The sequence below is a fragment of the Electrophorus electricus genome, chromosome 25, assembly GCF_013358815.1.
Source record: "Electrophorus electricus isolate fEleEle1 chromosome 25, fEleEle1.pri, whole genome shotgun sequence".
Taxonomy (NCBI): Eukaryota; Metazoa; Chordata; class Actinopteri; order Gymnotiformes; family Gymnotidae; genus Electrophorus; species Electrophorus electricus.
Genome location: NC_049559.1, coordinates 4,544,281 through 4,567,234, shown reverse-complemented (window position 1 = coordinate 4,567,234; position 22,954 = coordinate 4,544,281). Strand labels below are relative to the sequence as shown.

Sequence of the window (22,954 nt, the reverse complement as noted above, 5' to 3'; positions counted from 1 at the left end):
ATCTAGCTATGGCAACACAGATAAAAGGAAAGAGCCAGAAGGAACCACAGGCATGAGGGCACCCTGGAACATCAGCACTCCACTGCTCTCAGTCAGCAAACTTCAGTGACAAAAGAGAGGTGAAGTGGCAGCATCATAACATCCCAGTTTAACATAACACATATGCAGTTTACCATAACACACACTGCCTGGCCAAAAAAAAGGGTCACACACTCTAATATTTCGATGGAACACCTTTAGCTTTGACAACAGCACGCATTCACTGTGGCATCGTTTCCACAAACCTCTGCATGTCACAACATTTATTTCTGTCCAGAGTTGCATTAATTTTTCCCCAAGATCTTGTATTGATGATGGGAGATTTGGACCACTTCGCAAAGTCTTCTCCAGCACATCCCAAAGATTCTCAATGGGGTTCAGGTCTGGAGTCTGTGGTGGCCAATCCATGTGTGAAAATGATGTCTCATGCTCCCTGAACAACCCTTTCACAATTTGAGCCTGATGAATCCTGGCATTGTCATCTTGGAAGTGCTCATGCTATCAGGGAAGAAAAGATCCATTGATGGAATTGCCTGGTCCTTCAGTATATTCGGGTAATCAGCTGACCTCATTCTTTGGGCACATAACGTTGCTGAACCTAGACCTGACCAACTGCAGTGACCCCAGATCATTGCACTGCCCCCACAGGCTTGTACGGTAGGCACTAGGCATTATGGGTGCATCATTTCAGCCACCTCTCTTCTTACCCTGTTCCATCACTCTGGAACAGGGTAAATCTGGACTCATCAGACCACATGACCTTCTTCCATTGCTCCAGAGTCCAATCTTTATGCTCCCTAGCAAATTGAAGCCGTTTTTGCCGGTTATCCTCACTGACAAGTGGTTTTCTTAAGGCTACACAGCTGTTTAGTCCCAATCCCTTGAGTTTCCTTCGCATTGTTGATGTGGAAATGCTCTTACTTTCACTATTAAACATATCCCTGAGTTCTACTGTTGTTTTTCTATGATTTGATTTCAACACACATTTAAGTGATCGCCGATCACGATCATTCAAGATTTTTTTCCAACCGCGTTCCTTCCTTGAAGATGATGTTTTCTCACTATCTTTCCACTTTTTAATAATGTGTTGGACAGTTCTTAACCTGATTTTAGTAGTTTCAGCAATCTCCTTAGATGTTTTCTCTGCTTGATGCATGCCAATAATTTGACCCTTCTGAAACAGATTAACATCTTTTCCATGAGCACAGGATGTGTCTTTCCACATGGTTGTTTAACAAATGAGAAGCTACTCACTGCATCAGTTAGGGTTAAATAACTTGTTACCCATGCAGTAATTATCCAATGAGAGGCTCTTACCTATTTGCTTAGTTAAATTTAGGTGGTGACCTTTTTTTTTGGCCAGGCAGTGCATATGCATATTAGATTTTATAATTACATTGCATCAACATACCGTTTTAAAGGTAGGAGAATGCAGAAAATGTTATCTTTAAAAAAACATTTTCAATTCAAACTGGCATCTTCCATTCTGTCTGAATGGTTTTCTCACCAATTTGATTACAGATACCCTAATCTGTGACTATGTAACATCTATGTAACAATTGATGAAGTTCAGATGCTTCCAGATAAGATCAAGCAGTTCAGGTTTATTAGGACAGGGGAAATCCAAAGTCATGGTCATAAAACAGTATCAGGTCACAAGCAGGACTTGCCAGAAAGTAAATGGGAAAACAATCCAAAAAGTACAATACCAGTAAATAGACCAAACGAACAAACCAGAATGAGATAAAACAAAGGCAAAATCCAGAGACCAATCCAGAGAACTAAAAGTAATTATAACTTCATAAAATATTTTTAGTACTTTCAGTTAACTATGTAGCAATTAAACTAAAACTGTAAAACTGACAACTCAGTAAGGTCCTATAAATTATGATGAGTTATGATAAATAATGTCAGGTGTGTTGGGAAAACTACTGGGAATACACAATCATCTTTATTTTACTCTGTTTTATGTTATGAATGATACAGTGCACCTTTAGCATGCTGGTTCATGCTTGATTTGCATAGATATTTGATGTACTGTATTTTTAAAGCCTGCTAATAGAGAGCCTGCATTAGTGAAAGAAGCCTTCATATCAGTCAGTTTTGATTAAACCATGTAAGGCTGATGGCACAGTAGTAGATTTACAGTACTGTAACACAATTATATAATCACTTTTTTTTTTTTTTTACAAAGGATGATGACAGTATATAAGGGACCAGACTTAGACCCAACATTTCTCCGAATAGATTATATCTTATTATAATACCAGATGACAATGCTAACTGTAGTCTATTATATTTTTTGCAGAACATTGATCAACAATCAACATTTGCAGAACATTTATCAACATTGCAGATAAACAAAAATAAGAATATAATTTAAAACTACTCATTTGGAGCAGGATCCCCTGTCCTTACCTGTAAAAGAAAATCAGAGCTTATTACCCCGGCCAGAGCTTATTACCCCAAGCAGAGCTTATTTACCCTGGCCTTGTTCAGTTTGATCTGGCTCCCTGTCAAGTTCCACATTGACTACACAGTCTTGCTTATGATGTTTATATGACCAAGCTTGCTCATTTCTTGAAGCGTCACAGCCAATTTGGACCATTTGACTCAGATGAAGTCTTATAGTCCATCTCGACCACTTCACTCAGCTGAAGCAGGCCTAGTGCCAATCCCTGCAAAGATATTTTTGTTATATAGAACCAAAGTGTCCCAGATCTTATTAAACCTTGTTGTTTCCTATGTAAAGCTCTTTGAGATTTTGAAATGAAATATTGCTATTGTTGCTGTTGTTGTCTGTAGTGTGCATTTCCCAGTCATACTGGGTTTTCCTGCTCTAACATCTATTTAAAACTCCTTAAGGGCCTAAATAGCTATGAACTGAGTGAGGATGTGATGAAGACAAGGGCCTAGTCTCATAACCAGGAAAGTATAATGCCCCCAAGAGACTGCAAAGGACATAATGTATCTTGTGACATGTATACTTCTGAGTTGTCTATAGGGCTGCTGTGAGTGTACCTTCTTCAGGAGGCTGGATGGACCCACAGCCATCATTGAGAGAGGATAACAGAACCTGTAAAGAAGAAGAGCACAAATTCTACGTTGTCATATAAAAAACGTGGCATATTGTCAAATGTGTATTTGTATTTTTCACTGACGTCAGAAAAGTATTTTTAAATGTTGGTCTAATTTTAAGCCTTAGCCTGTAATGGAACATTCCAGGATTTCAGGACAGGGTGTCAGGTTAAAAGCACTGGGAAAATCTCCTTCCCTGCTGAAAGGAGATGCCTACGACTTCTCTTTTCTCTTAGCTTGCTGAAACGTTGACTGGGGGGCTGCTTTGCTGTTATTTATTGAGAATCGCTCCTGAGAGTCTCATTATGATCCACTGCAATTTCATCAAAGACTTCCCCTTTTTTTTCTTTTACTTTATTTTTTAAAGCTTGTTAAACAAACTATGCTGAACCAAATCCTCAGCGACTTCTTGCAAATCCTCTGCGGTGCGGCTTCTTTCATCTTCAAAACCACCCAACTCAGCAAAACAAAACCGAGGTATGTTACAAAAACTACTGAAAATGCTTAAGCATTATACATTCTTTATTTCTCTCCATGCAATACTTTTTTTTTTTTTGTTAACTATGCATTTAACCAGAACATGCCAGCAGGAAAACTAATAACATTAGTTCAAAATCTGAGTATTGTTTAGTATTATTGTTACCACTTAGAATAATTTTTAAAAAAAATTAGGGAAATTCAGAACTCTGTAAATAAAGATTTTTTTTGTATGTCACTTCAAGTAGCTACAAAAGTATGCCAAGCACAGTTACTGGGGTGTATCGCAAAATTTGTTTGGAGGGGTGCAAGAAACAGAAGAAAACAGAACGCGCTCTTGGGTGGGAAATGGTGCAAAGAAGTGTGAGAGATCCGTAGGGAAGAGTTGGCTGGGGCCTGAACCATAAATCTGGGTAAAGTCGAAGGTGGGAGGAACCTGTTGTAAGTTGCACTCCACAGAAAGGAAAAAGAAAACGTTCCATTCCAAATAGTGATGTAGGATTGGCGTCCTCCCAATGTGTCCTAGGCTTGAAGAGGGAAGAGCGAATAACAGTATCGGTTCTGAACTGCTGTGAAGTAACCTGTAATGTCTACAGGAATAATCTCATTCAGCGCGGTTGAAAACACCGACTTTGTATTTTTTCCCGATCTTGTATACATAGCTAACTTCTGCGTTTAGATACCTTCACTGCTACACAAATTGCGCAATTGACGGGTGAAGAGGAAAGCAATCCAGGCTCTAAAAGGAAATTGCAACATGCGGTTTGTCGAACGTTTCTGTCCATGGAGAAGAAACGAAGCTGTCAGCGAGGCTGCTCGGATAAGAAACGGAACATTTTGCGTCGTTAAGATTTGTTTATTAACAAGCTACTGATCCGTAACCTAAAATCCGTTATATAGTCTGATTCCGTTTTAACACGTTGCTTTCCAGAAAGAGTGGATATGGAGTCTGCCAAGTAAGAGGTGAGGCTCTTCTTCAGCAGGCTACCTATTTCATACGTGGGCGTATGTGTACGTGTTTTATTCTGACAGGAAATTATGGCCAAATAAACTCGGCAATCGATTGTTAGAAGCTCGAGACTTTCGTACAACCAATCGTGTAAAAAAAAAACAAAAATTAAAAAAAACTTCCAAAATAACTAGTTGCTTGCCCATGAACTTTCCTTAATAGCCCTTTTCCCCTAGAAAAGCTAGCCCACGTGATCATAACCCCATGATTATAATTCTGAAAAGAAAACCGCGGAAATGTCCTGCTGCTCACATAGTATGTTATGTAAACATTTGTATTGTACTGTCTTGGTGAATGGATGATATTTGACCATCAGTCACACTGTTCTGGGATACAGTGAGTCGTGAACCATAAGAGTGGACTCCCTGTCCTGCTGTCTCTGACTGCTGGAGGTTAGAGCTTACAGTTCTGGGAATGTTCAGCACAGAAATAACTACTAAATAATTCCAAACTGAATATCAATTTAAATCTAATTTTCTTGAGGTATTCTTTTCTGAATGCTTAATCTGTCATTATATCAATTGGCATGCTTATATTCTTCCTCATAAGTAATTTTATTTTTCATCGATTTGTCTTCTGAAGAGTACCCAGTACACAGTGAGTACCCAGTTTTGTACTTTGTTGACTGTCTGTGCTTAATTCTTGTGAAAGACAGAGTGACTCAGTGCAGGTTGGTGGAGTGTATTAGACATCTGTGGTTGCTTGTGAATTAGACAATATACAATATTACAGTGTGCACTTGTGATTTCAGTTTAGCCAATCAGTCTGAGTGTGCTAAGCTGTTTCTACTGCAGAAAAATGGTCAGCACACACTATGCACATTATTGGTCTTCTATCCTGGGAAAAGGTCAGCCCCATTTGAAAAGAAAGCCTGAGATGTGCATAAAACCTTTTTACCCTAACCCATTGTTTTAAATGAGGCTCCTGTCTTCTACACGGCTGTTACCTGACACAGTCATAACAGCACAACATCCACTACCAGGCCACTAACTCTGCAGTCTGACTGGGAGGTCTTCCACCCAGGTGATATTTAGCAGTGGTCCTGTGGTCAGAAATTGACCAGTAAAAGGGTTGGCGGTGGTTGGCAAATTGTTACACATGGTAACTGTACACAGGTGTGTAATACACCTGTACGATAGGTATATGTAGAAAATGCATGTGGATGGATTTTAATGAAATGGCTGATCATTCTAGAAGCAGGGCAGAGAGGGAGCCTGTCAAACACTTACCTTCTGCATTGCTGCATTTTTCCTAGAACCATTCAGTGTCAATATGAGCCTTGTCATATGGTGCATTATCTTTGCTGGAAATATCAGATGAACTGTAGTGCAGATAAACTCTAACCACGAAGGAATCAAACTGTCCACTGATAATGCTTAGATATATCGTGTATTCGTCCATTCTTCAGTGGTAATAAGGAGCTGTAATATATCCTGGTAAAACGTTTACCTGCAATTATCACACTACCAGCACTTGCACATAATTCTGATCTTTGTAATAGCTCACATACAAAAGGCACCTAGATTTATTCCAAAAGGTCTTTTTTTTTTTTTTTTTTTTTTTTTTACTTATGATAGAGTTTTGAGGCTCTTGTGCCCACTGGAGACACGCTTTCTTGATCTTTACTAAAATCATTGAAACGCCACATGTTCTTTGGCTGTTGTAGTCCATTTGAGAAAAAGTTCTGATATGATATTCTGCACTCTGCTGTTGAATTCAGATGTGATTTATCTGGTTTTGGCCTGTCTGTATGCTTACATGAGTCTCACTATTTTCCTTTGACCCTTCTCACTTACCAACTGTTTCATCTATAGGATCACTAATAACTAATCACAGTTTTTTCCCCACAGCATTTTCAGTAAGCTCTTAAAATGTTTGCACATGAAAGCCCAATACAGTAGCCATTTTGGAGATATTAGAATTATCCTGGCACTTTCCGAGACATTAACTTTATGTGTTTTAACATTCTAATGCTCTGTTGAACAGCAATTAATACACAATATGCTGGTGTGCTTGATTTTTATCACACACCAGTTATGTGATTTATGAATTATGGAATGTTCACAGACATTCTTCAAAAGTAGGCTAATATGTTTAATTTAAAAGTAGCTAACATCAAGCAGGAAATGATTAACATGTACACCTAACATGATACGGTGTGTTTAAATCAGAGTTTAGCAGGTTAAATATCTGAGACTAATGGGGTTTTTAAAAGTGAGATGTTTTGTTTTCACTGCTGATATTTCCTTGCAGTTCCCGCATATGCTGGAGTGGGTTGCATATTCAACGCTGTTCACACCAGGCACCTCGATTTTCTCCTTCAATGCGAATAAAAGCATGTGTTGCTGCTATTACTGTTTATTAGTCTCTGTTATTATATTTAGCACTTTTTGGAAATGTGTCTGACAGAAAAGGTAAGGAAAAGATGTTCAGCGTGAGTAATCTTGAACATCTGTTATAGGCCATCAGCATCTGTAGCCAGTGGTCAGTGTCACGGCCTGTTTCTGGTTGAGACGTTCACAGTTCTGCAGGGAATTGCAGTGCTGAACAAGATTGCTGCTCTGGTGGTTCTCTCTCAGACTCTGATTATGTGATGCACTGCTGTGCATTTACTGTTAGCAACAGTGCTGTTAATTATGTGCAAATTTGTTTCTTTTTCTATCTGCTGGGTCAATCTGCTGTCTGGGTTTTTAGTCTAATTTCAGAGATGCTGCTTTAGAGAAATTAATACTTGTCCCAGCTTGGAAACTGTTAGCTTAAGTGTTCCCCGTTAAGAATATGGGAAATGTGGAAAATTGTCAAGATCTTGTATGTTCCTATGATGGGAACTCTGCTTTCTTTTAGATTTATTTATTGACCCACAGTTGACCCTTTCAGGATTTACTTATTTAAATGATGTATCACAGGCCATATTTATCCTGTATCAATCAGTGCTGAAAAGATTTTTGTAAATATACTGCTTTCTAGTACACTTCATATAGTGCAGAAACAAGCACACTCTGGTATTGAATCACTGCACGCTATTGCCCTTCATTTAGTCCAGAAAAAAACATACTTATAATTAATTCCTGTAGGTGAGATTCATGTAGCTTTCTTTTTGGGATTGAAAACCTCGGCTAAATTAAATAAATGTAAATGCAAACTGTTGTGCAAAAAGAACCCAGAGGAAGAGTTAAACCCAGTGGCTTAATTAAGAACATAAAATATAAACATGAGAGAATGAGATCCGTATGAAAACACAAATAAGTGGGTGTATGTGGTACATGTCAAATCAAATCACATCACATATATTTATATAGCACTTTTTACAACAGATGTTGTCACAAAGCAGCTTTACAAATGTTCAAGTCCAAGCCCCCAGTGAGCAAGCCAAGGGTGACAGTGGCAAGGAAAAACATCATACCATCCCAGTTTACCATAACTCTCAATGCCCATGGACCCCAGATCTACACCTTTACCTAAGATGGGAAGTAGTTAATAAAATGCCTGACTGTACAGATAGGCTTTTAGCCTAGCTTTAAATATGGAGACTGTGTCTGAGTCTTGAACATTTACAAGAACGTTATTCGATAGTGTCGGAGCTTTATAGGAAAAGGCTCTGCCCCCTGTGCTAGATTTTCTTGGTACTAGTAAAGAGCTGCACCTTTTGATCTAAGCAGACGTGGTGGATCATAATACATTAGGAGTTCTCTAAGGTACTGTGGGGCAAGACCATTCAGTACTTTGTGAGTCATTAAAAGTATATTATAACCAATACGAAATTTTACTGGGAGCCAATGTAAAGTAGCTAAGTGTGTGTGTGTAGTAGTAGTAGAAGTGGAGGGGTGTGTGTAGACACAACTGAACCATAGACTGTGCATGTGAAAGAAAATGGTTAAGAAAGAACAGCATAGAGACTTGTGGTAGTGGTATAGTTGTTCACACCAGTGACAATGTCTCACAGCAGTGGTCTAATGTCTCATGGTAGTAGCATGGTGTCTTACGGCGGTGCAGTAGTGTCTCACAGCAGTGGTCTAGTGTCTCATGGTAGTAGCATGGTGTTTCATGGCAGTGCAGTAGTGTCTCACAGCAGTGGTCTAATGTCTCATGGTAGTAGCATGGTGTTTCATGGCAGTGCGGTAGTGTCTCACAGCAGTGGTCTAATGTCTCATGGTAGTAGCATGGTGTCTTATGGCAGTGCAGTAGTGTCTCACAGCAGTGGTCTAGTGTCTCATGGTAGTAGCATGGTGTTTCATGGCAGTGCAGTAGTGTCTCACAGCAGTGGTCTAATGTCTCATGGTAGTAGCATGGTGTTTCATGGCAGTGCAGTAGTGTCTCACAGCAGTGGTCTAATGTCTCATGGTAGTAGCATGGTGTTTCATGGCAGTGCGGTAGTGTCTCACAGCAGTGGTCTAGTGTCTCATGGCAGTAGCATGGTGTCTCACGGCAGTGCGGTACTGTCTCAAAGCAGTGGCACAATGGAATATCCTGACCATATTCAGTAGATGTGGCAAAATGTGTATTGTGGAACAGTAGGTGTGTACAGTGGGACAATAGCTGAGTGTTAAAGTTAAAGAAGTCAAATGATACAGATAAGTAAACAGTTTGTAAGTAAGTAAACAATTGTCAGCTGATTCCAAATGGGATATAATGCAATATTAGTAAGCTATCCTTAATGTTTTGTACACTATATACATAGAGGGCTGAAACCTCTGTAACAGTGTTTGTTATAGAACATCTGTTAAATGTACAGAGGAATGTCAGACCTGACCATGAACAATTTTGTAAACAAGTCAAAACATGTACAGATGTGTCAAGCAGCATTGCTGAGTTAGTGATTTATAAAATGCAGAAGAGAGCTTGCTGCAATCTTAGCATTTCATTCTTGAAAGGCATTAAGTTCTGTTAAATGTTTATATGAACCCAGATAAACCTATTTCTGTGGTTTCAGTGGTTCCATGTGGTCAAATAGACCAAATCCAGTGGTGCCTACTCTCACATCCTGTTTCACTGGCTTGGATCCTGTTTGTTATGTTCACACACCTAAGTTTTTTGCCAAGCTAAACAGATTTAGTTCCTCGTGATGGTGGAGACATGAAAATGCTCCTATTTAGAAAGAAGGTTTTTTTTCATCAGATTTTGGTACTTGTTCTGCATTGACAAGCCTGTCATCCCATGTGCTTACAGACTACATAAGTGTTCAAGTAATTGTGTTAGCCAATATGAAATAGCAAGGTTTTTTACATTATTTTGACATGAGACTAGTCTGGTCTCTGCAGTAAAACAAAACATCTCAACTATAAACATATCTATCAAGCAGCTGAGTGCACAGAATCCTGTGAATAAATAGCAGAACCCTGTGTTTTAGTCACAGAACCATGTCTGAGTCAAGGAACACTGTGATTGAATAGCAGAAGCCTGTGTTTGTGTTTGAGTCACAGAAGCATGTCTGAGTCACAGAACCCTGTATTTGAATAGCAGAAGCCTGTGCTTGAGACACAGAACCATATCTGAGTCACAGAACCCTGCGTTGGAATAGCAGAAGCCCGTGTTTGAGAGACAGAACCATATCTGAGTCACAGAACCCTGCGTTTGAATAGCAGAAGCCTGTGTTTGAGACACAGAACCATATCTGAGTCACAGAAACCTGTGTTTGTGTTGGAATCTGTGTTTTAGCTTGATGCCATGAGTTTGCCTTATGTGTCGTTAATTTCAATGAGAACAGGATGGGAACTCATAACTTAAAAATAAATGTACTCTAGTAGTCAACAATTGGAGCATTTGATTGGTGCTAATTAAATGATTTAAATATTTTATTTATAAGTTTGAACACAGAGGAAAGTGTCAATATGGTAAAGTAATGGGGAGGATGAATGAAATAGTGATGACAGGGTTCATATAACTATCTGAAGGCATTTAATTGTGAGTTGCTGTTGTGGCTATGAAGATAAATAATAATTTGTAAATCCATTTGAATCCTTGATTCTTGACAAAGAGTTTTAAGGTGTTTTCTGATCCTAAGATATAGCAAACATTACAAGATGTGGATTTATGTTTATTAATTTAGATGATGCACTCACTGATGTGCATATACTAGAAGGCATCATGATAAAATGTGTACTCAATAATATAATGGGAGAAACTGCTTTCTCCGATTGAAAGGTCATGCAAGGCAGAATGATGGTCCCTTGGTGTCAAGGGAGGACCAGAGGATTAACCCTAGCTTTAGTGTAAATAGAATTCATGTGCAATTAAATGAAATATAAGTAAACTAACCTTAAGGTGTTTGTAAACTGGAGACACATGCTGACCTTTGAGTCAGTGGCACAAACACCCACCATTTACATTCAAAACTTGCGTCAGTCAGGGTGCAGAGTACACTGAGTACCCGGCCCATTATCTCATGAGCACGACTCAAAGCAAACAGTGCTTGGGAAAATCTGCTGCTGTTCAGATGCTTTAGCTTTCAGGGGCACATTTCAACATGCACAATAATGATTGTACACACTGTTGGACCCACCTTCAAAATAAGATAAGATAAAATGTTTTACATACATAAAAACACAGCATGGGGGACAATTCCCAAGTATGAATTTCATTTATCATTTTGCAGTGTTCTTCAGAAAGCATTAATTAATGGGGAAATAAAGATATTGAAATTACATTATTTTGAAGCAATGGATTATTTGTGATTGAAATTGACAAGTACAGTGCCACTGTAGTGTCAAAATGGACCAAAAAAAACAGTTTGATTAAGGCATGCAATAAGACCAAAGGCCTTCCTGTATAATATTATAATTTAAAACATAAATAATCATATAGATTCTGTATCCTCTAAAATGATCTATATAGAGAGCGTCTGCAAAGGATTCTGAGTAGGCTTCAGCAGACCTTAGTGTAAGATATATTATCTCTGTACCAGGCACAGGACAGTAGAGAAAAACAACCTTCCTTAGGATGAGGTCATTTTAAAAAAGAGAAGTCTTCTCATGGAATGTAGTGGAACCGGGCTCCAACTGGTGTGGGTATTGAATGTCAGCTTGCATATATTGACTAATGTATGGTTTGGATATAATGGTGGAGAATGCAAACACCAATATGTAAAATAAAGTGGGGTGAATACATAATCACTTCTGAAAAATGTATAAAAATGTGGGTTCTTTGTATGATTGTTAGACATTCTCTGGAGGGTTCCTCAAATGCATATTAGCTTTAACTTGCAGTAATGGACGGGACCAGATATTCTCTTTAACTAATCCTGAATTCTGCTTCTTTATTTTAATTTTAAAACTAGCTAATTGGAGATTTAGATACAACACTAGTCAGTACAGTAGGTCAGACTCAAAGATACTGCTGAACTAGAGTTCTGCTAAAATACAAGAATGAATGTTGATACCTAGAAGAAATGCTAAATAAGCATAAGTTATATATGAAACAGTGAAAAGTGCAATACCAAACAGTACCAAATAATAAGTGTTAGAGTGTTCTGCCAGTCAACAGTAGCATAAGAACAGCCATTAAATGAAAAAAAATCCATAATAATCTAAAAAAGGATGTTTGTGAATAAATGTCATATCCGGTTGACAAAGCCTGTAATGCCCATAAAAACTATGTTTAAATAGATATTAGGCAAATAATGTTTGTGTTCCTGCACTACACAAGTTTAGTGTGAATAAATAATGACACATTATGTTTAAAAAACTTGAGGATTAATGATGCTTAAAATGAAAAAAAAAAAATTTGTTAGAATAAAATGTAAATAAAAATAGCCATTTTGGTTAGGTGGTAGTACCTGTAGGTAATTTGTATTACCTGTAAAAATGAATGAAAATGTAAAAATAGTCATTTATATAATTCACCAGTTCTGGTGGTGAGGTCTAATGAGCAAAATGGCCTAATGAATAAAGATGATGGCTGTGGGGTCGATAAATACTTCCACTTTGAATGGCAGCAAATTTTTAGCCACTTGTCCCTTTTTGCCTGATAAATCCTTGATGTAGGGATGACAGTTAAAGATTCTTGTTAAAGATATCTTGTATTTCAGAAGTTATTAATGGCCCTTTCACAGTACCCAGCCACATGGATATGGACGTGCCACTAATCTAATGTGTATTCATCATAGAAATATTTAACTTTTTTGAAAGTTTTAAGAGCTTTTATAAGTGATGCCTATTTTCTTGATCTCTTTCAGATATGAGTGCGAGGCCATTTGTTCTGCTCTCCTTGGCATGGACTGTTGGAGTGAGTGCAGTAGGTGAATTGGTACTCAATGAAACTGTAGGTCAAGGTAAGACTGTCCTAGCATGTGCCAACCTGAATACTTTGAAAACTGAATGTTTTGTTGCTTTTGATAAGAAAAACTGGTAAGCCAGATTTCCCATCCCTAACAACTGAATTTTTGCTGGAATATGTCCTGAAATTTGTGCTGGAAATTGACAGAGCAGAAACGTGAGTGTTATTATTGAAAATGGAAAGGTTTAGGAACCACAGCAAAACAGCCACAAAGTAGACAGACCACGTGAAGTTACGGAGTGGGGTCAGCGAGTGATGAGGTGTATAGTGCGTAAAAGTCACCTATGCTCCACTGACTCAGTAACTGCAGAGACCCTCCTCTGGCATTAACATCAGGACAAAAACTGAGCACTGGGAGCTTTATGGCAGGCAGCTGCATGCGAGCCTTACATCACCAAACATAATCCCAAGTGTTGGAAGGAGTGCTGAAAAAGGGGGGACCAACTCCAAATCAATGCCTATGGATTTAGAATGAGATGTCATTAAAGCTGCTGTTGGTGTACTGTGTGGGTGTCCTAGTGCTTTTGTCCATATAGTGTACCTGAGAATGAAAATGAGAATATTTGGTTTATCACAAATACATGTACAATGCAGCTGCAGTGTGCAAAAACTGAAAGGAAAAAAAAATGTATGAAAAATATCTAAGATTGACATGAGTCATTTGCTCATATGCACATAGTTTTTATACTATGATAAAACATGACAACTGGGAAATAAGACAAAGTTTCAAGGTTGATTTCTACCATTCTAGTACTGAACATCATATTTTAAGTGTGTTTCAATAATAATTTACTCTTTTCTTGTGTATGTGTTTGTACAGAAGTCTGTAAAGACTATGAAGAGACATTTGATCGTGTCTTCACAGTCCCAAAAGAGGCTGCATATTTGAACTGCTCTTTGGTGAATCAATATGTCTTTGATTTTCTAAACACACCTTATAATATAACATGGTATGACCTGAGACGTGGACTTGTGGTCACTGAAGAAGAGGAGGGTCGTCTAATTAGGGGAACATCACTTTTGTTTCTCAACAGCACCATGGAACACCAAGGATCTTACTTGTGTGTTGTCAGGTACTAAAAGTCAGTGGCTGGTATTTTTCAGCATTGGTTGTTTTTAATCTGCTTTTGTTCTTCACCATGTGTGGAGGCTAAAGGAACGTGCATTAGATCATGAATTTTCCTACAAGTCAAATTCTTCTCTTGCAAACTAACAAAATGCATGTGAAACTATAGTAGACTGCTTACCATGTTGACATAAATGTGGTTAGCCTTGTGCTTAATTGCCACATACCAGAAAGAGGAATTAAATGCATCTTCTACATGCTCTGAGTAACTGCATATCAATTATTTTTTGGAAAATGTTACCCATGAGGTGGAATCCCCTTAATCTTAATGATCATGGGAAACATTTGAGATCTGCCATTTATATGAGCTATTCATATTCATTTTTGTGTAGCCAAAGTATATGTTGAACCCTGATGGAACAATTCTACAAAGTGTTTTGTTGTCATGATTTTGAACAGAACTCCTGAGAGTTGCTATAAACAGGCCACTGTTGTGGTAGTGGACAAGGCTGAGGTCGGAGAGTGTGGCAGACCACGGACAGCACTTCAAAGGCTGCAAGAAGCTGTGAATGACAACCTGGTCTGCCCTTTAAGTGAATATGCCAGTGCAGCAGACAGGTTCTCTATCCAGTGGTACAAGGTTAGCTGTACAGTTCATAATAAGGTCTTTAAACCATACAAGATAACTCATTCCATCTTTAATTCAGATAAGAGAATTAATCCTGTCTCTATATGATATAAAATTAATTCCATCATAAGGAATCTGCTCATTGTTGTTTTCTTTTCTTCCACTTGTGTTTTCTGTCTTGTAGGATTGTGAGCTCCTACAGAATAGTCGCAGGTTTATGTTTATGAAAGACAAACTTGTGCTTCTTGTCCGCAATGTTTCTCGTGATGATGCTGGATTTTATACATGCAGAATGACGTTTGTCCTTGCTGGTGTCATCAGTGAAGTTGCAGAGACCATAGAGTGTGAAATAAATGGTGAGAATAAAATAGAAGGATAATGTGACACCATTTTTCTGGTTATTGCCTTCTTGCAGGCATTATTGGCCTTTGTGGCAATCACTACCTAACCCTAATTCATAATTTACAGTAACCGTCCTCTGCTTTTCTCACAGTCTATCCTTCTGCTTTTATATCACACAGCAACAAAAGATTCTATTTTCTATGTTGGCACCTACTGACAGTTTGTCACATAGCACTAATTCATTCCTTTAGAATTCAGGTATTTTTAGATCTTTTAAAATGTAAAAGATGTAAAAAAAAAAAAAAAAAAAAAGTTGAAAGTTATCTAGGTGATAGCTTTTCATTTATAAACAAGTTGTACATATATATGAATTATTATAAACTATTAACAAATTTGTGCACACACACAAGCTAATATATAAGTAAGAATTTAAACTTAAAAAGCTATGACTATTATAATACACCTAAATCTTCGTATCAAATTAAAGTAAAATACAAAATGCACACATGTCCAATGAGTTTAGGTATAAGGTAAGCCTTTCCAATGATGTTTGATGGCGATAATCATGATTTGGTATGTGATATAGTATAGTTTCTAGTTTGTTCTGAAATTGTTTAACAGATGTTCCACAGCGCCCTCTTCTGATAATGGAATGCCTTTACATCTGGTCATATTAATTTCCTGCTAAAATATTGACGCACACTTGTGCCATATGCAAAATGTCTGTTTTGTTTTTGTATATTAATGCTGTTTTTTGTCATTATTTATTAATGACTTTCTTCTCTTCAGGTGACTGGTTATCAAGACCTCAGGTGATTGAGCCAGCTAAAGAGCATATTAAAGTAGCTCTAGGTGAGCTGCAGTTTAAACAAATATTCAGTTGTGTTTCATTACATATAGTAAATCTATGAAGTAGAATGATGAAGGACTCCAACACAATTTGTGGTTGATTTTGTGTGTGAACAGGCTCTCAGCTAAAGAAGCTTTGCCGTGTTTTTGTACCTGGCCAAAACACAGAGACCCACAGCACAAAGCCCTTCTGGTTCATGAATGGTAGTTCTGTCCCTGAAAACCCCTCAGATCGCATCCAGCAGACACCTATAATGTGCGTACAATCTGTCTGTGTGTGTGTGTGTGTGTGTGTGTGTGTTAGATTTATTAATAATGTTTGCTTTTTGTACTGATGCAAAATTGGGAGTGTTTGGTTTGCTTAGCCTTCCCAGAAAGGTATAAAAATTAAAAATGTTCAAATTGGTTCTTTTTTTCTTTTTTTTTAAACAAAGTGGTACTAGGATTTAAGTTAACAAATAGTTTTGCCAACTGAATTACAATAAAGAAATATATTCTTAAAACCATAAAATGAATTCAAAAGTGTTGTTTTAAGGCTGATCATTGTTTTCATCACAGCTGTTTATCTAAATCATTAAGCTTTACAGCACCAAATCATGTTTCTAACATATTACTAGTGCTAGATCTATACTGGGATCCAGAAACTAGAACATTTAAAAGTACCTGTTTGGCATAATAATATATCTGTTATTAAAAGACCTCACACAGCTATCCTGTTATTTATTTTCAAGTACCCAAAAATATAACCAACAGGTGGTCCAAACATAAGCATAATAAGGACTGCATAATGCTCTACGCAATTATGCTTATTAGGTTTCCTGTGATTGTTGTAAAATGTTTTTAATGACTGTGGTCCTGGTCATATACATAGATATCCTGTAGGGTTATATGTTGACAACATTAGCTTTTTTCTCATTGTATTTCCAAATGCATATTACAGGAATGTCTCTTTAAGTATATTGTAAAAAATATTTAACAATACAATTTTAAATCTTTAAATCTATCAAGTTCCAAACAAAATATTTTCTAAATACACAATGTAGCATAAATGCATAATTAACTATCTCCTTGCCAAAATGATTTCACAAGAATAATGTTTTCCTTTGTTGTCATTTGGTAGCTTGCTCTGTTTTATGCATAATAAAATCTTTGTCTTTTTTTAAAGTGTACGGAGTGTGTCCAACGGTGTTTGGTCTGAGCGCAGCCTGTTGGTGTCTAAAGTACTGGAGGATGATTTCAACAAAAGCTTCACCTGCTGGACAGAAAACCACTATGGAATGTCCATTGGCTACTTTACTCTCCATCCCACAGGTCAAAAACACATTCACATTCACATTCACCCATAACCTAGCACTGAAGGGATATTTAAATCTGTGTTTGACATGTGGTTTCAGTTTCAGAATGGAAATAAGGAACACTCAGTATACAAAGTTTTTATAATCAGAGTCATATTTAATGTATAATGTTTTTGTTCATGATTTATTCATCTGTAGGTTTGTGTGATGCAGAATAGCCTTGCTTTTTAAACAAGCTACAGATTTAAAGTGTATAATTATATATGTACATATCTATAGGAAACAGAATTTAACAGAGACGCCTAGTTTACAGATGTCTGATGCCTATACTGCCTACTGTTCAGAGCTTCTTGTATTTTTTTGTGCATAGCCAATTACCTTTAAATTTGTCTCACTGTTCTGATAAGTGAAGTTATACTTGGAATTATATGTAATCTGTCTGAAAGGTAAACGGTTACCTTTTGTTAACAGTCTTTGTGTATCAACAGATCCAGATCTGCGCTTGCCAGTTGGACTTTTTCTGGCCATGACAGCCCTGCTTTTTATTATGGGAGTGCTTCTGTACAGAGAGCTTAAAGTGGAGCTTGTGTTAGCGTTCAGAACTGTGTTCCCCTTCTTTTATGAAAGCACAGGTAGGTGGCGTGCAGGAAATGCCCTCTGCCCTCTCCATTTCACACTTGCACAAGTTACAGTCTGAAAATATGCTGAGCGGAGAAAAAAGCCACTTCCTCACATGAACACAGGAAGTGATTGACACCCAGACAAACAGGCAGAGTAGGATGTGTTTACACTACATGAAAAACAAAGGATAGAAAAAAAATAAGAAAAATAGTAAGCAAAACAAATTATAAAGAAAAAAAATCTTATTATTGAATAGTGTTTTATTGTGGATGAAAGAAGAGTTGGTCATAGAGAGATAAGGGTAGAGGGGTCCAGAGTTTGATGACCACTGTGCTGAATGACATGCCACTCATACAGCAGTGCCATGAGACCACTAACAGAAGAAGGGTAGGGATTCAAATTAAGATTCCCTTCATTTGGTGCTTTAGATCTGAGATAGAAGCTGTCGTTGTGACGGTGGCAGTTCAGAAGAAGCGAGAGGCAAGGTTGCGCCAAAGTGCTCTTTATTTTCCATTGTCAAAATGTGAAGAGACCACTACTAGGTTTCCATAGTCCTTGTAGCGATGTACACAGTGGGCGTAAGTCATCCAAAGGGCCACTAATGTGCATGTGGAACAGGTGATGGTGATTAGTACTCAGGAGACTGGGAACAAGGCAGGTGTTTAGTGTGATCCCTAGCAGGAGTGGGCGTGTCCTTCCCTCTGGCTACCCAGCCAACTGGGACAGTCATAGCCTGGGGTGGAAATGTTTAGATAAATCTGCATGTCATTGGCCACTTCTGTTTATAATTTACATATTATCTCTTGGTCATACCAATGGAAACTGAGGTTTTCCCCAGTGCATTGGGGTTGCCATTTCTTTCTGTGGTGTCCTTTGTTCTTTTTCCATGCTCCGTGTGTTGTTTAGTTTTCTTTCCTTTTGTTTTACCTGATCCAAGCTCTAACTGTTCTGCACACAGGCCCACCATTGTTAGAGTGTGGTTGCTCACCCAGTAGGCTATTGGTGTCATCACCTAGCTGACCTGGGTTCAAGCCCACCTTGCAATAAGACCAGAACCATTCTAAGGCTGTACCAACAATTCTAATAGGAGGATAGATGAGAAAAATATCATGATTGATTGTCAAATAAACAGATGATGTTAAGAGCATGACAATCTGCCAGGAGGTTGTTCACAACTCTAAGGAGAGCAGATTCCTTACTGTTATTCTCATGAAAACCTTACTTGGAAAGGGTCAAAAAGTTTTTTTAGTAAGAAAATCTTGCAGCTAAGTATTTTCCACTCTTTCCATCACTAGTGCAAGGAAGTGGAGATTGTTGACAGGTCTGTAGTTAGCCAGACAGGATGTGCCTCAACCAGGTTTCCTCAGAATGGGAGTAACATCAGGAAAGCAAGAACAGAATCAGTACATGCTGATGTAATTAAATGAGCAATAGATGTGAAGATGGTGAATTCTTAGGTGTTATTAAGAGAGGTCAATGCAGTTAATCACAGAGTTGGGCAAAGGATCTAACTAAAAGAGTTACTATCAGAAAACAGTTGAAAAAAGTGTTTCGTTTTTAGCATATTCACCTTTTCATTACAATTAGAGTTTTAGTTCTAAAACTAAATATTTAAAGATGAGACTGCATCGATCAAAAAATGTGCTGTAAATGTGCAACTGCAGGTAATGGGAAATAAATTAACACTTGCACTGAGAGCACCTAGTGATGAAGTGTTCATTCTTGTTTTGCTTGTTTGTTCATTTGTTCATCAACCAAGCACAAATCCCCCTTTTAGTCTTGGTTGAAGTTGTTTTTAGATTTTTTATTTTTTTTTGCTGTCAATCTCTCCCCCAGATGGTGATGGGAAGTTGTATGATGCATATGTTGTGTACCCACGGTTCCAGTGGGATACCTCAAGTGAAAGAGTTGAGATTTTTGCTCTGAAAACCTTGCCACAAGTTCTGGAGGAACACTATGGGTACAGGCTTTTCATCTTAAGCCGGGATGGTCTGCCTGGACAAGGTAAACCACTGCAGTAAACCCCTCCTGATGAGGATGTGCGTAGATTTGAAAGGATAGATGGTTACATTAATTTGCCCATATTTGTAATTGTTCCTTAGTAATCTAGCATCAAGATAGACCAGAACAAATTATTATTATATGCATTAGGTTGTAAGTCTTTTTGCTTGACTTTTAATGATTTGAGTTTGGGGTGGAATATGGTTCTAATGAGGCCAAGCCAAAACTTCTCCCTCAATGAACTATTGTTTTACATTATTTTATAAGTTTTAACTTTTTAAGGGAGCAGTATAACCCTTTTCAGCCACATGTAACTATGCAAGACCTTCTTTCTTGTAGCTGTAGCAAATGTGGTTGAGCACACCATGAGGTGCTGCCGTCGACTCTTGCTGCTCTACACAACAGCATCACTGTGCCGTCCCGAGGGAATGGTCTGGCTGGAGCAGCAGATGGGTCTGCACCGAGTCCTAGTGGATGGCTCGCTTACAGTGATACTCCTGGAGATGGAGGAGGTCAAGGACCCCTCAGGTCTCCCTGAGTCAGTGCGTCTGCTCCGGGAGAAACAGGGGGCTCTGCAGGCCTGGAAGAGGAAGAGCATGAGGAGGTGGACATGCTGGTTTAGAAAAACAGAGGAAGTCAGCGAGGCTGAATTGGCTCTCACTTCAAGCCCTTTGCCTGCCCGCTTTTGGAGGAAGGTTCGCTACAACATGCCAGTGAGGGGCAAGGCAAAGCCTCACTCGAGGAGAAATATGCTTCTGGCCCTGTGAAGCAATGTTCATGGTAGATCTAAGTTCAAAAGGCCAAGAGGCAACAGGTATGTGAACTCCAGAATGGAGTGCACTCAAGGATGGAGTGGAGGGCCACAGTGCACTTTAAACAGCATATCAAAACAGTAACTCACCTGGTAAACAGGTAGCACAAGGTAATAGTAGTACCAAGGTCATGGGTTTGAATCCCAGGGAGCACCGTTGTAAATATACACAGGATAAGATGTCAAATATTTTGTGCCAAAGCATTAGAGTTTCACATAGGGCCCAGCCCACTCGCTTCATTCGTATGGCTTTTGTCAGTGTTTAAGTGTTAATTAAGACTTCGACACCTCCAGAAGGCTCAACAGTGAAGTCTGACTTCCCAGACCCACCCACCCTCCAAGCTCACTTTTAAGCCAACCACATACAAAAGGTCTGTAGACATAAACCTACATTGGCCTCCCTAGTGACTAAAGCCATACCCAGGCCTACTGACACACTGTCATACATAAATACATGTAAGTCGTTGTGGATAAAAGGCTGTTAATAAATAACAGTGATGCCAACTGGTAACACTGTCACATGATCTACTGATCACAGGCATCCTGTCACAGTCCATGAAACTGCTATTCTTGCAACATACTGTAAAGGCTTTTTGATATTTGTTGTTGTTTTTATGGCTACACAAAAGATTGGACTATTTTTCAGCTTGGCTTGAGTGCAAAACATCTGAATAAGGAGACCAAAGAAAATGTGCTGCTGGTATAATCCTTTTGTGAAACCTTCTTAGAAGGAAAAGGTGAATTTGTAACAGTTAAAGCTACTTTGTTTACTTCTTTTAGTCATTTTTTTTACTCAGTTTTGAACCAACTTTAATTATAAAGTTGGCTTAAACAGACTTCTTATTTAGCCAAGACAAAGACTGTCTTGTTGAAAAATTGGGTGGGTATTTGTCCCTGTGAAGTCATCTTTATATTTTAAGTCGTGATGGTTCACATTGGTGGACACTGATTCTTCTGTGCTTTAGTAACCTCTGGTCCAAAAGGTTGAGTGTTAAAACTTCTGAAATCAAATAAAGACCAAAATAAGTTTGGAATATTAACTTTGGACCAACTTGACTTTGGAATCTTAATTTTACATTTCCCTGCCAGTACTTCTGACACCTACTTGTTCATTTGAAAAAATGTTTATGGACTTTACTTTTTATGCTGAATTCAAATCGTTTTATAAAGTATGATTTTTAAGTGACAGAGCTATTGGCTGCTACATTAAGTATACATTACTTATTCATAAATAAGTGTGTTATTACACTTAAAATATGTACAAACGTACATATGTTTGCCTGTATACGTTGGCCTCTTTCCTTGGTAGTGTCTACTATATAATGTGAGTATTCTGGAACAGAAAAATATGGGTGATAAAGAGATTCTGAAAACATATTTGGATTCAGCATGCAAAAATACACAAGAAGCAGGTTTTTTGCATGAAGCAAAATCTTTTGACCAGTGTTATGTGAATATTGGGATTGTATTCAGTATGCAGATTGTAATTCAGTTTGTATAAAAAAAATTATGTACACCTTTATTGGCGATACAAATGAGAAGACAAAAGAAATAATGCCAAAAGTGGCCAAATCAGCCTTGCTGCTCTGGACCATTAGCTACTGGATAGTTTACAATCCGAGCAAGGCTTCATTTTAGGATGTTTGTCACTGACGTGGCTGTGACTGAGCGCTTAACTCCAGTTTTCTGTATTTTGGTCTGATTTTGTAATCACACAAGTTAATTGAACAGGTTGGCCACTTAGTTGTCACTCCTGATATGCACCTGGAAATTATTATGCCCTGTGGAAGTCATTGTTGAAATAATGTCTAAATTTTCCTTTACCAGGAAAATTAGCATATCATTTCCAGTATAAAAACATTTAATAGTTAATATTAAAATACAGTACAAGTATTAAAATGTTGCATTTTAATGTTTGCTTAAGATAATAAGGCTCTTTAAAAAGATTATGTAATTATTGCCAGGAAGATTAGATTTTCAAGCATTTATTTTAATCAGTTTATAACAATACCTTGTAGTAAACTGATTAATATATTGGCCAATATTTGTTGGCCTCAAATTTAAGTTTGTTGACTAAACCATTGTCCACTGTTATAATTAAATACTCTCTGCCAAAGCAAATGTGTAGAGACTGATACTGTATTTTCCCTTTTAACCTTTTAATTATTGGCCAATGTCCCATTCCTTTACAAACACGGAGATTACGGGAATACATAAACAAACACACTAAGGAAAACAGGGGAAACAGGCTATAACACAGACTAGGAGAACAAAACAGGCTAACATAAAGGAAGGCTTTGAAACAGATGGGCTTTCATACATCCACCAAACACAATGAACAGTGCACACGCACGCACGCACGCACACACAACAGGGTTTAAATACATGAACTTAACAAGGTAGAACCGAGCGACAGGTGTGAGCAATCAAACGAGGGGCGGAGAAAACTAAACTACGGCATGGAACT

The 22,954-nt window shown here is 38.0% G+C and overlaps 1 protein-coding gene across 4 annotated transcripts; it reads left to right on the top strand.

Annotated features, from left to right (window-relative positions):
• The first annotated feature begins 3,211 nt into the window (after positions 1 to 3,211).
• zmp:0000000936 (interleukin-1 receptor type 1) lies at positions 3,212 to 22,608 on the top strand. 4 transcript variants are annotated; one of them, XM_027006836.2, is made up of 11 exons: positions 3,212 to 3,594; positions 12,774 to 12,869; positions 13,695 to 13,947; positions 14,400 to 14,580; positions 14,753 to 14,924; positions 15,700 to 15,762; positions 15,877 to 16,015; positions 16,925 to 17,070; positions 17,543 to 17,686; positions 19,512 to 19,679; positions 20,016 to 22,608. In XM_027006836.2, the coding sequence occupies exons 2-11, from the start codon at positions 12,776 to 12,778 to the stop codon at positions 20,441 to 20,443; spliced, it is 1,788 nt and encodes a 595-aa protein (XP_026862637.2). In that variant the 5' UTR covers positions 3,212 to 3,594; positions 12,774 to 12,775; the 3' UTR covers positions 20,444 to 22,608. The 4 variants fall into 4 exon arrangements, with proteins under 4 accessions (XP_026862637.2, XP_026862636.2, XP_026862638.2 ...); XM_027006835.2 differs by lacking the exon at positions 3,212 to 3,594 and adding an exon at positions 3,945 to 4,557; XM_027006837.2 differs by lacking the exon at positions 3,212 to 3,594 and adding an exon at positions 5,018 to 5,200.
• Positions 22,609 to 22,954: the final 346 nt, after the last annotated feature.